Here is a 14,145-nt window from a genome sequence, read left to right as displayed (position 1 = left end):
GGGGGGGACTGGGAGTACCGGGGGGGAAGTGGGAGCACTGGGGGATACTGGGAGTACCGGGGATACTGGGAGGACTGGGAGCACTGGGGATACTGGGGGGGACTGGGATCACAGGGAGTACTGCAAGTACTGCGGATACTGGGGGCGAACTGGGAGCACTGGGGGGAGTGGGGATACTGGGAACCCTGGATACTGGGAACACTTGGGATATTGGGAGTACTGGGGGCTCTTGAAGGCAACTGGGAGCAACTGGGAACTGCTGAGTGCTTACTGGGAGCAACTGGGAGCCTACTGGGAACTAGGTCCCGCTTACTGGGAGCTCTTGAGGGTCCCTGAAGGTAACTGGGATCTTCTGAGGGCAACTGGGAGCAACTGGGAGCTGCTGGACGCCTACTGGGGGTCTTTCCTGGGCATCCCCCGCTACCACTGGGGGGTCTTGGAGGGTGTCCCCCCATTATTGGGATCTCCCCCCATTATTGGGATCTCCCAGGTTCCCCTCCCCTATTTTGGGGTCCCCTCCCCTGATTTTGGGGTCTCCCCCCATTATTGGGATCTCCCAGGTGTCCCCCCCCCCTTATTTTGGGGTCTTCCCCTTATTTTGGGGTCTCCCCCAATATTGGGGTCTCCCAGGTGCCCCCCCCTTTATTTTGGGGTCTCCCCCAATATTGGGATCTCCCAGGTTCCCCTCTTATTTTGGGGTCTCCCCCAATATTGGGGTCTCCCAGGTGCCCCCCCCTTTATTTTGGGGTCTCCCCCAATATCGGGATCTCCCAGGTGTCCCCCCCCCTTATTTTGGGGTCTTCCCCTTATTTTGGGGTCTCCTCCCCAATATTGGGGTCTCTCAGGTCTCCCCCCTTTCCCCCCACTCTGGGGGTCTCCCCCTCCCCATTTTGGGGTCTCCCCCCAATATTGGGGTCTCCCAGGTCCCCGTCCCCCATTTTGGAGACTCCCCCCCCCAATATTGGGGTCTCCCAGGTCCCCCCCTCTTATTTTGGGGTCTCCCCCCATTATTGGGATCTCCCAGGTCCCCCCCCACCCCCTTATTTTGGGGTCTCCTCCCCAATATTGGGGTCTCCCAGGTCTCCTCCCTTTCCCCCCACTCCGGGGCTCTCCCCCTCCCCATTTTGGGGTCTCCCCCCCCCCATTTTGGGGTCTCCCCCAGCCGCCCCCCCCGACACTCAGCACACTGTGGGGTGGCGCTGCTTTATTCTGGGGGGGCTCCCCGGTGCCATGGCCAGGCCCAGCCCCCCGTGCCCCTTTCTCGGGGGGCTCAGGAGAAGGTGCCGGTGCCCGGGGGGGGCTCGGGGGGGTCCCGCGGGGGGCGGGGGGCTGCCGGGGCCCCCCGTGGTGGCCGTACTGGAAGTTGAGGCGCAGCTCCCCGAGGCGCGAGCGGGGCAGGATGTCGGGGATCCACTCGATGGTGAACGGGGTGGGCTCCTTCTGCGTGGGGGACGTGTGTCCTGGGGGGGCACGGGGGTGCTGCAGGCCCGGCCCGCCCAGCCCCCCACCCTCTGGGAGCCCCTTTGCCATCCCTTGGAGCCCCCCCCCTTCTGGGACCCCCCTTTCCATCCCCTGAACCCCCAACCCTCTGGGACCCCCTTTGCCATCCCTTGGAGCCCCCCACCCTCTGGGACCCCCTTTCCATCCCCTGAAGCCCCCAACCCTCTGGGAGCCCCCCTTTCCATCCCCTGAACCCCCAACCCTCTGGGACCCCCTTTGCCATCCCTTGAAGCCCCCCACCCTCTGGGACCCCCTTTGCCATCCCTTGAAGCCCCCCCGCCTCTGGGACCCCCCTTTGCCATCCCTTGGAGCCCCCCCCCCTTCTGGGACCCCCCTTTTCCATCCCCTGAAGCCCCCCCACCTCTGGGACCCCCCTTTCCATCCCCTGAAGCCCCCCCACCTCTGGGACCCCCTTTTCCCATCCCTTCTTTTGGGGTCCCACCCTGTCCCTCCTGGGGGCTGTTCTGGGGTTCCCCCTTGCCCCTCCCAGGAGCTGTTTCGGGGTCCCACCCTGCCCTTCCTGGGACTGTTTTGGGGTCCCCCCCTGCCCTTCCCCGGAGCTGTTTTGGGGTCTCACTGTGCCCTTCCCTGGAGCTGTTTCGGGGTCCCACCCTGCCCTTCCCGGGGCTGCTTTGGGGTTCCCCCTTGCCCCTCGCGGGGCTGTTTCGGGGGTCTCACTGTGCCTTTGCCGGGGCTGTTTTGGGGTTCCCCCGTGCCCCTCCCGGGTGTGTTTCGGGGTGCCCCGGTGCCCCCCCGGCTCTCACCGACTTTGAGGAAGGTCTGCAGCTCGAGGGGCCGCAGCGGGGGCTGTTTCTCGGGGGGGCCCAGCCCCTCGGGCAGCCGCTCCACCTCCACGCGGGGGCTGCGGAAGGGCTCGTAGGAGCCGTCGCGGTTCTGCACGAAGCTCCGCGTGATCTCCAGCGGCACCTGCGGGGCTGGCAGAGCTCAGCGCCGGGCCTCGGTCCCCGAGTGTCCCCCCACTGTCTGAGGGGTCCCAAATCCCCCCCCCAAATCACCTCCTGGGGGGGTCCCAAATGCCCTAAAAGTACCTCATGATGGGGTCTCAAATGCCCTAAATCGACCTCCTTAGCGGGGTCCCAAATCCCCTAAAACCGACCTCCTTAGGGGGGTCCCAAATCCCCTAAAACCGACCTCCTTAGCGGGGTCCCAAATCCCCTAAAACCGACCTCCTTAGGGGGGTCCCAAATCCCCGAAAACCACCTCCTTAGGGGGGTCCCAAATCCCCTAAATTAACCTCCTGATGGGGTCCCAAATGCCCTAAACCGACCTCCCTAGGGGGTCCCCCAACCCTCTCCTGATGGGGTCCCCAAATCCCCTAAAACCACCTTCTTTGGGGGGGTCCCAAATCCCCTAAAACCATCTTTTTTGGGGGGTCCCAAATCCCCTAAAACCAACTTCTTTGGGGGGGTCCCAAATCCCCTAAACCGACCTCCCTAGGGGGTCCCCCAACCCTCTCCTGATGGGGTCCCCAAATGCCCTAAACTGACCTCCTTAGGAGGTCCCAAATCCCCTAAAACCACCCTGCCCTCCCCGGGGCTGTTTTGGGGTCCCCCCTCCCCAGGGCTGTTTTGGGGTCCCCCCTCCCCTCCCCGAGAGTGTTTTAGGGTCCTTCCCTGCCCTCCCTGGGGCTGTTTTGGGGTCCCTCCCTGCCCTCCCGGGGCTGTTTTGGGGTCCCCCCTCCCTGCCCTCCCCGGGACTGTTTTGGGGTCCCCCCCCCGCCCTCCCCGGACTGTTTTGGGGGTCCCCCCTCCCCTCCCCAGGGCTGTTTTGGGGTCCCCCCTCCCTGCCCTCCCCGAGAGTGTTTTAGGGTCCCCCCCCCGCCCTCCCCGGGGCTGTTTTAGGATCCCCCCCTCCCCTCCCCAGGGCTGTTTTGGGGGTCCCCCCTCCCTGCCTCCCCGGGGCAGTTTTAGGGTCCCCCCCTGCCCCTCCCCGGGGCAGTTTTAGGGTCCCCCCTGCCCTCCCCGGGGCAGTTTTGGGGTCCCCCCTTGCCTGGGGCGTGTCGAAGATCTGCTTCACCTGCAGGACGTTGGTGATGTGCCAGGTGTACTTGGAGAAGGTGCCCAGGGGCAGCGCGTCCCTGCGCACGAAGGCTGCGGGCAGGGGTGGGCACGGGCTCGGGGGGGCCCTCTGCCCCCTTTCTTCTTCCCTTTCCTTCCCCCTTTTTCCCTTTCCTTCCCCCCTTTTTCCCCTCTTTCCCCCCTTTTCCTCTCCTTCCCCCTTTTCCCCCATTTTTGCCTCTTTCCCCCCTCTTTTTGCCTCTTTTTCCCCCCATTTTTGCCTCTTTTTCCCCCCATTTTTGCCTCTTTTTCCCCATTTTCGCCTCTTTTCCCCCCATTTTTGCCTCTTTTTCCCCATTTTTGCCTCTTTTTCCCCATTTTTTGCCTCTTTCCCCCCTTTTTCGCCTCTTTTCCCCCCATTTTTTGCCTCTTTTCCTCTTTGTTTTTCCCTTCCTTCCCCATTTTTCCCTCCCTTTTTTGCCTCTTTTCCCCCCTTTATTTCCCCCCTTCCTCCCCCTCCCTTTTTTGTCTCTTTTCCCCCGTTTTTTGCCTCTTTTCCTCTTTATTTTTCCCTTCCTTCCCCATTTTCCCCTCCCTTTTTTGCCTCTTTTCCTCTTTATTTTTCCCTTCCTTCCCCATTTTTTCCCTCTCTTTTTTGCCTCTTTTCCCCCCCTTTATTTTCCCCCTTCTTCCCCTTTTTCTCCTCCCTTTTTTGCCTCTTTTCCTCCATTTTTGCCTCCTTTCCCCCCCTTTATTTCCCATCCTTCTTTCCCCCTGGTTTTCCCCCTCAGCATTTCCCACTCGGGAAAGAAAAATCCGGGAACCACCCGGGCAGCGCCAAATCCTCTCTGTGCCCCCGATTATCCCCCCAAACACAGCTCCCAGAGGGGTTTTCCCGAGTTTTCCCCCTTTTCCTTGGGATCCCTCACCCGTGGTGGAGTTGGGGAGCCTCTTCTTGCCGCTGCCGCTGGAGATGCGCTGCTGGAGCGCCTCGAAGAAGGACTGGGGGATGTGGAAAACCAGCGGCTCCGGGCGGCCTGGGATGGCCACAGCAGGGTCAGGGGTGTCCCAAACCCCCATCCCAAAGTGTCCCTGCAGCTCATGGGATCAGCAGGGCAGGACTCTGCTTGAATTCCCAGGAAAATGTCTGGGATTTGGAGGCTGTCCCTGTTTTGGGGGGTCCCTGTGGTCACAGGGAGGACGTGGTGGTGGAGGGGGGTGGTGACAGTGGCATTGGGGCTGAGAGGCACAGATGGTAAGGATGTGGTTCCCAAAATGGCACCAAAAGTGGTCCCAAAAAGGGACACGGTGTTCCCAAAATGGCACCAAAGTCATCCCCAAAAGGGACACGGTGTTCCCCAAAATGGCACCAAAGATGTTCCCAAAATGGCACCAAGGTCATCCCCAAAAAGGGACACAGTGCTCCCAAAATGGCACCAAAGATGTTCCCAAAATGGCACCAAAGTCGTCCCCAAAAAGGGACACAGTGCTCCCAAAATGGCATCAAAAGTGTTAACGAATGGCACCAAAAGTACCCCCAAAATGGCACCAAAAGTGTTCCTAAAATGGCACCCAAATGGTCCCCAAGAAGGGACACAGTGCCCCCAAAATGGCATCAAAAATGTTCCCAAAATGACACCGAATCATCCCCAAAAAGGCACCAAAAGTGCCCCCAAAGGTGTTCCCAAAAAGGCACCGAAAGTACCCCCAAAATGGCACCCAAATGGTCCCCAAAAGGGACACGTTCCCAAAATAGCACCAAAAGTGTTAACAAATGGCACCAAAAGTACCCCCAAGATCGCACCAAAAGTGTTCCTAAAATGGCACCCAAATGGTCCCCAAAATGGCACCCAAAAGTGTTCCCAAAAAGGGACATGGTGTTTCCAAAATGGCACCAAAGGTGTTCCCAAAATGACACCAAATTATCCCAGAAAGGGACACAGCGTTCCTAAAAAGGCACCAAAAGTGTTCCCAAAAAGGCACCAAAAGTACTCCCAAAATGGCACCACCCAAATGGTCCCAAAAAGGGACACAGTGCTCCCAAAATGGCACCAAAAGTACCCCCAAAATGGCACCAAAAGTGTTCCTAAAATGGCACCCAAATGGTCCCCAAAAAGGGACACAGTGCTCCCAAAATGTCGCCCAAATTGTTCCCAAAACGGCACCAAAATCATCCCCAAAAAGGGACACGGTGTTCCCAAAAAGGCACCAAAAGGACCCCTAAAAAGGCACCAAAAGTGTTCCCCAAAAAGGGACATGGCATTCCCAAAATGGCACCAAATGGTTCCCAAAATGGCACCAAAGTTGTCCCCAAAAAGAGACATGGCGTTCCCAAGATGGCACCAAAAGTGTTCCCAAAAAGGGACACGGTGTTCCCAAAATGGCATCAAAAATGTTCCCAAAATGGCACCCAATGGTCCTCAAAAGGGACACGGTGTTCCCAAAATGGCACCAAAGGTGTTCCCAAAATGGCACCAAAGGTGTTCCCAAAATGGCACCCAATGGTCCCCGGTGTTCCCAAAATGGCACCAAAGGTGTTCCCAAAATGGCACCCAATGGTTCCCAAAAAGGGACACGGTGTTCCCAAAATGGCACCCAAATGGTTCCCAAAATGGCACCAAAGGTGTTCCCAAAATGGCACCCAATGGTTCCCAAAAAGGGACACGGTGTTCCCAAAATGGCACCCAAATGGTTCCCAAAATGGCACCCAATGGTCCCCGGTGTTCCCAAAATGGCACCAAAGGCGTTCCCAAAATGGCACCCAATAGTTCCCAAAAAGGGACACGGTGTTCCCAAAATGGCACCCAAATGGTTCCCAAAATGGCACCCAATGGTCCCCGGTGTTCCCAAAATGGCACCAAAGGTGTTCCCAAAATGGCACCCAATAGTTCCCAAAAAGGGACACGGTGTTCCCAAAATGGCACCAAAGGTGTTCCCAAAATGGCACCCAATGGTCCCCAAAAGGGACACGGTGTTCCCAAAATGGCACCAAAGGTGTTCCCAAAATGGCACCCAATGGTCCCCAAAAAGGGACACGGTGTTCCCAAAATGGCACCTAAATGGTTCCCAAAGTGGCACCCAATGGTCCCCAAAAGGGACACGGTGTTCCCAAAATGGCACCCAAATGGTTCCCAAAATGGCACCAAAAGGACCCCCAAAGTGGCACCCAATGGTCCCCAAAAGGGACACGGCGTTCCCGAAGTGGCACCCAACGAGCAGAGGGGCTTGAGAACCCTGGAATCACGGGATGGTTTGGGGTGGGATGGGCCCTAAATCCCATCCAGTCCCACCCAGGGACACCTCCCCTGTCCCAGGGGGCTCCAGCCTGGCCTTGGGCACTGCCAGGGATCCAGGGGCAGCCACAGCTGCTCTGGCAATTCCAGCCCAGCCAGGAATTCCTCCCCAAGATCCCATTTCAATCTCCCCTTTCCCACTGGGAAGCCGTTCCCTGTGTCCTGTCCCTCCATGCCTTGTCCCCAGTCCCTCTCCAGCTCTCCTGGAGCCCCTTTAGGGCCTGGAATGTTCTGGAAGCTCTCCCTGGATCCCTCCCTTCTCCAGGGGAACATTCCCAGCTCTCCCAGCCCCACTCCGGAGGGGACTCTGGGAGCCCTGAGCTGCAGGTGGGGTCTCACCTGAGCGGGGCAGAGGGACAGAATTCCCCAAATGACACCAAATCATCCCCAAATTTGATGCGCCTGCTCTTGATGTGACCTGGATCAAATCCCATAAAACTTCCCAGGGGGAAAATCCACGTCCTGCAGCCGGAGGGGACACTCACCCTCGAACTGGTAGTGCATGGTCTGGTGGATGCGCTCTGTGACGCTGGCCAGCCACTCCTGGAAGGACAGGGACACCTGGGATTCATCCAGAGCCTGGTGACAGCCTGCAGGAGACAGGGGACACTGGAATGCCACCCTGATGCCACCCTGATGGCACCCTGCACCAAACCACAACCCCACAGAGCTCTGTGACACTGGAATGCCACTCCTGAAGGGACAGGGACACCTGGGATTCATCCAGAGCCTGGTGACAGCCTGCAGGAGACAGGGGACACTGGGATGCCACCCTGATGCCACCTTGATATCATCCTGATGGCACCCTGGACACAACCCCACAGAGCTCTGTGACACTGGAATGCCACTCCTGAAGGGACAGGGACACCTGGGATTCATCCAGAGCCTGGTGACAGCCTGCAGGAAATGGCAGGGACACTGGAATGCCACCCTGATGCCACCCTGATCCAAACCTCGCCCCCCCGAGCTCTGTGGGAGCTGAACCAGCCCTCTGGGGCAGGATGGGCAAGCTCCATGCCAGGGAAAAGCAGGAGAACGAGGGATTTGTACCAATTTCCAGGCCAAAGGGAAGCCGAGAGCGGGAAGAGCAGCAAGCAGAGGCTGCTGGCCTGGCACGGGGCAGTGCCAGCGTGGAGAGAGGGGTTCCCACAGGGCTGTGGGGAAACCCACGGGATTCCACGGTGCTGGAGGGACTTCTCCTCTCCCGACATCCCACACAAACCCAACGCAAACAACTCATGGAATCAGGGAGTGCTTTGGGGTGGAAGGGACCCTAAAGCTCATCCTGCTCCAGCAGGGACATCTTCCCCAAGACCAGGTTGTTCCAACCTCCAGGGATCCAGGGACATCCAATATTTCTTCTCAATATCCCATTAAACCTGCACTTGGAACCCTGGAATGGTTTGAGTTGGAAGGGACCCTGAATCCCATCCCAACCCATCCCATCCCACCCCTGCCATGGGCAGGGACATTTTCCCCTATCCCAGGGGGCTCCAACCCGGCCTTGGGCACTGCCAGGGATCCAGGGGCAGCCCCAGCTGCTCTGGCAATTCCAGCCCAGCCCCTCCCCACCCTCATTCCTTCCCAAGATCCCATTTCAATCTCCCCTTTCCCACTGGGAAGCCGTTCCCTGTGTCCTGTCCCTCCATGCCTTGTCCCCAGTCCCTCTCCAGCTCTCCTGGAGCCCCTTCAGGCCCTGCGAGGGGCTCTGAGCTCTCCTCTGGGCAACCCTGCCACCCTCACAGGCAAAAATCCCATCCCAAAATCCCATCTGAAGCAGCCCACGGGATCCTGGACTGGTTTGGGGTGGAAGGGACCTTAAATCCCATCCCACTGAATCCCCTTCAATCGCCTTCCCCTGTCCCAGGGCGCTCCAGCCCGGCCTGGGGCACTCCCAGGGATCCAGGGATGGCCACAACCCCTCTGGGAATTCCCTCCCAGCCAGGAATTCCTTCCCAAAATCCACATCAACCCACGCAAACCCAGTGCTCACCGTGTCTCTTCAGCGAGGAGGAGGAGGATGAGGAAGAGGAGGATGAGGAGGAGGCGGCCGGCAGCTTCCTCAGGCTGCTCCTCCTGGGGCCGGGATGAGCCGGGTCCGGAGCCAGGAGGGGCCCGGGCCCCTGCGGCCCTGAGGGAGCGCTGGTCACTCACAGCCCCCGGGGCTGCCCTGGCACCCATTGGTCACTCACAGCCCCCGGGCTGCCCCGGCACCCGCTGGTCACTCACAGCCCCGGGGCTGCCCTGGCACCCGCTGGTCACTCACAGCCCCGGGGCTGCCCTGGCACCCGCTGGTCACTCACAGCCCCCGGGGCTGCCCTGGCACCCATCGGTCACTCACAGCCCCCGGGGCTGCCCCGGCACCCATTGGTCACTCACAGCCCCCGGGGCTGCCCCGGCACCCATTGGTCACTCACAGCCCCCGGGGCTGCCCTGGCACCCATTGGTCACTCACAGCCCGGGGCTGCCCTGGCACCCGCTGGTCACTCACAGCCCCCGGGGCTGCCCCGGCACCCATTGGTCACTCACAGCCCCGGGGCTGCCCCTGGCACCCGCTGGGCACTCACAGCCCCCGGGGCTGCCCCGGCACCCATCGGTCACTCACAGCCCCCGGGGCTGCCCCGGCACCCATCGGTCACTCACAGCCCCCGGGGCTGCCCCGGCACCCGCTGGTCACTCACAGCCCCCGGGGCTGCCCCGGCACCCGCTGGGCACTCACAGCCCCCGGGGCTGCCCCGGCACCCGCTGGTCACTCACAGTACCCGGGCACCCCCCAGCCCCAGTGACCCCCACGGGCCCAGGGCAAGTGAGAGCCCAACACCCCACGGAGCTGCTCCAGAGGCCCCAACAGCTGGATCCGACCCCAGGGAGCTGCTCCAGAGACTCCAACAGCTGGATCTGACCCCAGGGAGCCGCTCCAGAGGCTCCAACAGCTGGATCCGACCCCAGGGAGCCGCTCCAGAGGCTCCAACAGCTGGATGTGACCCCAGGGAGCTGCCCTGGAGGCTCCAACAGCTGGATGTGACCCCAGGGAGCTGCCCCGGGGGGATTTCAGCTCCCTGCCACCCCCAGCCCTCCGCAGGGACACTCACCTGGCCCCACGTCCCTTCTCCTCCTCTTGGCCTTGGCTGCAGCCGCCCCCCGAGGCCGCGCCGTGGCTCCGGGGCCGCGGAGCAGCTGCGGGGTCACCGTCCCCTTCAGCCCTGGGGACAAAAGTCCTGTCCCTAAAAACATCCCGATCACGAGCCACGGGGCCACAGAGGGACAGAGCGACCGCCCAGCACACCCCAAATATCCCAGGGACCCCCCACCCTCCCACCAGGGGGGACACGGAGGGGAGGGGGGATTTTATCCCGCTCCCGTTGGGCCCTCAGGGTGCGTTTTCACCTTTGGGGTGCCCAAGGACTGGGTGGGGTTATTGGGGGGCACCTTTTGGGGTACAGAACTCCCTTAATGGGGTGAATCCTGGATATTGCTGCTCTGGGAAGGGTTTATGGGATGAACCCCAGATATTCCTGCTGTGGCGGGGTTTGGGGGGATGAACCCCAGATATTCCTGCTGTGGGAGGGGTTTATGGGATGAACCCCAGTTATTCCTGCTCTGGGGGGGTTTGGGGGGATGAACCCCAGATATTCCTGCTGTGGGGGGGGTTTGGGGGGATGAATCCCAGATATTCCTGCTGTGGGAGGGGTTTGGGGGATGAACCCCAAATATTCCTGCTGTGGGAGGGTTTGGGGGGATGAACCCCAAATATTCCTGCTGTGGGAGGGGTTTGGGGGGATGAACCCCAGATATTCCTGCTGTGGGAGGGGTCACAGGGGGATGAACCCCAGATATTCCTGCTGTGGGACGGACGGAGCTCACAGGGAATGAACCCCAGAGGCTGCTCCGGGAAGGGGTTCAGAGTTTCCAGCCCTGCTAAAGGACCCCCAACCCAGCGGGATCTGCCCCCCCAGCTCCCAGCAGAGCCCTCACTCTGCTCCCTCAGGATTTGGCTGCATCCCGGTGCGAATCCCTCCCCAGGGACGGGGCAGGACACAAACCCAACCCCCGCTGATGGGAAGCACCCACTGGGAACCACGGGACGGCTGCTGGGAGAACCCAGGCAGGCGTTTGGGGTGACCCCAGCCCCCGGACCCGTCCCGGATCCCTGCCCGCTCCCACCGCCGGCGTCGGAGGCCAGGAACTCAGAGAACTCCTGGGCCAGGCTCTCGTCGCTGGCGAAGGCGCAGATGCAGGCGAGGAAGTGGATGCAGCGTGGGGGGGGCGACTCTTCCTCCTCCTCCTCCTCCTCCTCGTCCTCCCCCTTGCTGGGGCCGTGCCCAGGGGCGCGGCAGGCGCAGGAGAAGCGGCGCTGGCCGAAGCTGGCGTGCAGGTAGCCCAGGCTGTGCCTCTGGCTGGCCTTGCACTTGACCACCAGCACGCTCTTGGTGACCCTCTGCACCAGCGGCCCCGTGGGCTCGGTGGCCAGCTCCCACAGGCTCTGCTTGGCCTCGGCGGGCGCCTGCACGGCGCCCAGCACCGAGCTCTTGAGCGGCAGCGGCGTGGCCTCGGCCTGGCAGCCCAGCGCCAGCTTCAGGTGTTGGCACTGCTTGTCGGCCGCCGCCTTGGAGCAGGCGGGCGCGTGGCAGCGCCCCGAGCTCAGCTGGGTGATCAGGGTGCCCTCGGGGGTCTGGATGGCCGTCTCGGACACCCCCAGCTCCACGAAGCAGCGGGAGTCACGCTGGCGCACGGAGTAGAGCTGGCTGTGGGAGCCGGTGAGGACGCGCACGGCGTCGGCGCCCGGCTGGCGCCGCGTGCCCGCGCGGAACACGGTGCCGCACGTCTTGTTCTTGCAGCTCAGCCCCCGCGTGCCGTTGTAGGTGCCGCAGCGCGGGCACTTGCGGATGCCCCGCAGCGTGGCCTTGCCCAGGTCCGACAGGAAGGACGGGGCTTTGGGCCGGGCCGGGCACGGATCCATGGAGCTGGAGGGAGAGAGATGGGGAGAGGGGAGTGAGGGCATGGGGGGGACCTGCTGGGCACAGGGGCATCCTGACAGGCCTGGGCTGCCCCAGTGGTCATCCTGAGAGTCCCTGGGCCACCCTGAGAGTCCCTGGGCCACTCCAGCAGTCCCTGCACCACCCCAATGACCACCCCGACAGTCCCTGCGCCACCCCAATGGCCATCCCAGCAGTCCCTGCACCACCCCAGTGGCCATCCCAGCAGTCCCTGTGCCATCCTGAGAGTCCCTGTGCCACCCCAATGGCCATCCCAACAGTCCCTGTGCCACCCCAATGGCCACCCTGACAATCCCTGTGCCACCCTGAGGCCCGGGGTCTCTCCCCTCACGGCCAGGCCCGGGGTCTCTCCCCTCACGGCCAGGCCCGGGGGTCTCTCCCCTCACGGCCAGGCCCCGGCTCCCCTCACGGCCAGGCCCGGGGTCTCTCCCCTCACGGCCAGGCCCAGGGTCTCTCCCCCCCCCTCACCGGCGTCTCCCAAGGTTTCCCAGCATCCCTCGCGGCCCGTGACGTCACCTCCGCCGCCGGGCCCGCCCCGGTACCTGGGCCCCGTTACCGCCGCCGAGAGCGCCGTGAAGGGAGTCCCGCTACCGCCATCGACGCACTCCTATTGGTTCGCTGGCACCACGTGGTGCCCCGCAGAGGCTGCTGGGAGATGTAGTCCAAGAAGGCGCTGAAGCCCTAATAGCGCTTGGACTACAACTCCCATCGGCCCCCGCGGCGTGAATTCCCCACTTTCCCCTTTTCCCCCCCAAATTTCGCCTTTCCCCCCGCCCAAATTCCACTTTTTTCCCCTACCAAATCTCACCAGCTCCACCCGCCCCCCCTCAGCACCAGCTGAGACACCACCCAACAAAAAACAGCACACAAGCAGCTCGGTTTTTTCATTTTTTCCTTTTTTTTTTTAAAAAAAAAAGCTTTTCGTATTTTTTTTTCCATTTTTGTGGTTTTTTTTTTTAAAGGCTGGGCAAGAGGTAGGATAGAAAAGGGCGTTTTTGGCCTCTGATAGGTCAGGTTTGGGAGCTCTTCTCACCTTCACTCCCTTGTGAAACACACCTGGGCTACTGAGGGAATTTCACACAATGGATTAAAAACTTTATATTCCAAGAGAAAGCTCACATTCACAAAAAAAACTAAAAAAAAAAAAAAAGAGGAAGATTTGAGGCATAAATCCCATCCAAAGCCTCCGTGTCCTACCTTTAAATAAGGAAACGTACAAAAGTGGCCAAGGGTTGTGCAAAAAACTCTTCAATTTGCTCGAATATTTTACAGAATCAGTACAGGAAAATGTAGAAATCAGTAAAAAATAAAAATAAAAATTAAAAAAACAAATCAAACCCGACAACAACAACCTCCTGGAGGGCTTTGTCACGTTCTAGCAACAGGAATTTTGCTGTCCCAGGGTGGCAATCTTGGCTCACGTGGGGAGCTGGGCACTTTCAGGTCCCTTTTTTTTTTTAAATTTCTTTTTTTTTTTCTTTTTCTTTCCCCAGCATAAGGCAAAACCGACCCTGAAAAACACACTGAGATCCACAAAAAGGATGTAAACGAAGGATTTATCTTCCCAAAAAACCTTTTCCCTTCCCTCCCCCCCCCGGTGGAACAAAAGCCGGAGGGATTCTCCAAGAGGCTCCTTAAAAACAGAGGGTGGGAGGCTGGAAGCAGCTCCAGGATTCCCACACTTTTGGCTTCTTTTTGGGGTTTTTTTCTTTTTTTTTTTTGTGTTTTTGTTGTTTTTTTTTCCCCAGCTGTTTCTGGTTTCTCCGAGGGAAAAAAAAATCCCCTCCAAAAAAAAAAAAAATTATTAAAAACTAAAATTAAACCCCCCCCCCCCCCCGAGGATGACTTTGTGCAATTCCTGCCCCGATTCTCAGCTAAGGCAGCGAAGTCCCTGCATTCGTGTTTCCAAAAACATGAAAAAAAAACCAAACCAAACCCCACGGATTTAAGAAACAGAAAAAATAAAATAAAATAAAATAAAAATAAAATAAAATAAAATAAAATAACAACAAAAAAATTAAAAAAAGAAAAGAAAAAATAAAATAAAATAAAATAATAAAAAAGAAAAAATAAAATAAAATAAAATAAAAAAAGAAAAAAGAAAAGAAAAAATAAAACAAAATAAAACAAAATAAAAAATGAAAATAAAATAGAATAAAACAAAAAAAACCCCAAAAAATTAAAATAAAATAAAATAGAATAGAATAGAATAAAATAAAATAAAAATAAAAGGAAAGAAAAGAAAAGAAAAACAAAATAAAATAAAATAAAATAAAAAAATAGAATAGAATAGAATAAAATAAAAATAAATAAAAAGAAAAGGAAAGAAAAGAAAAG

The 14,145-nt window shown here is 58.8% G+C and overlaps 1 protein-coding gene across 1 annotated transcript; it reads right to left on the bottom strand.

Moving 5' to 3' along the window:
• Positions 1 to 108: 108 nt before the first annotated feature.
• Positions 109 to 12,383, bottom strand: C22H2orf42 (chromosome 22 C2orf42 homolog). The gene is made up of 10 exons (XM_039564160.1): positions 12,277 to 12,383; positions 10,976 to 11,775; positions 9,904 to 10,014; positions 8,805 to 8,942; positions 7,297 to 7,401; positions 4,448 to 4,555; positions 3,511 to 3,611; positions 2,265 to 2,427; positions 1,188 to 1,460; positions 109 to 158 (listed from the first exon to the last, which is right to left on the bottom strand). Exons 1-10 carry the CDS (start codon positions 12,300 to 12,302, stop codon positions 109 to 111), a joined length of 1,875 nt encoding a protein of 624 aa, XP_039420094.1. The 5' UTR covers positions 12,303 to 12,383.
• Positions 12,384 to 14,145: the final 1,762 nt, after the last annotated feature.

This window comes from Corvus cornix, chromosome 22 (genome assembly GCF_000738735.6).
Source record: "Corvus cornix cornix isolate S_Up_H32 chromosome 22, ASM73873v5, whole genome shotgun sequence".
NCBI classification, from domain to species: domain Eukaryota; kingdom Metazoa; phylum Chordata; class Aves; order Passeriformes; family Corvidae; genus Corvus; species Corvus cornix.
The sequence above is the reverse complement of the archived record's forward strand: the minus strand, read 5'-3'. Positions and strand labels throughout refer to the sequence as shown.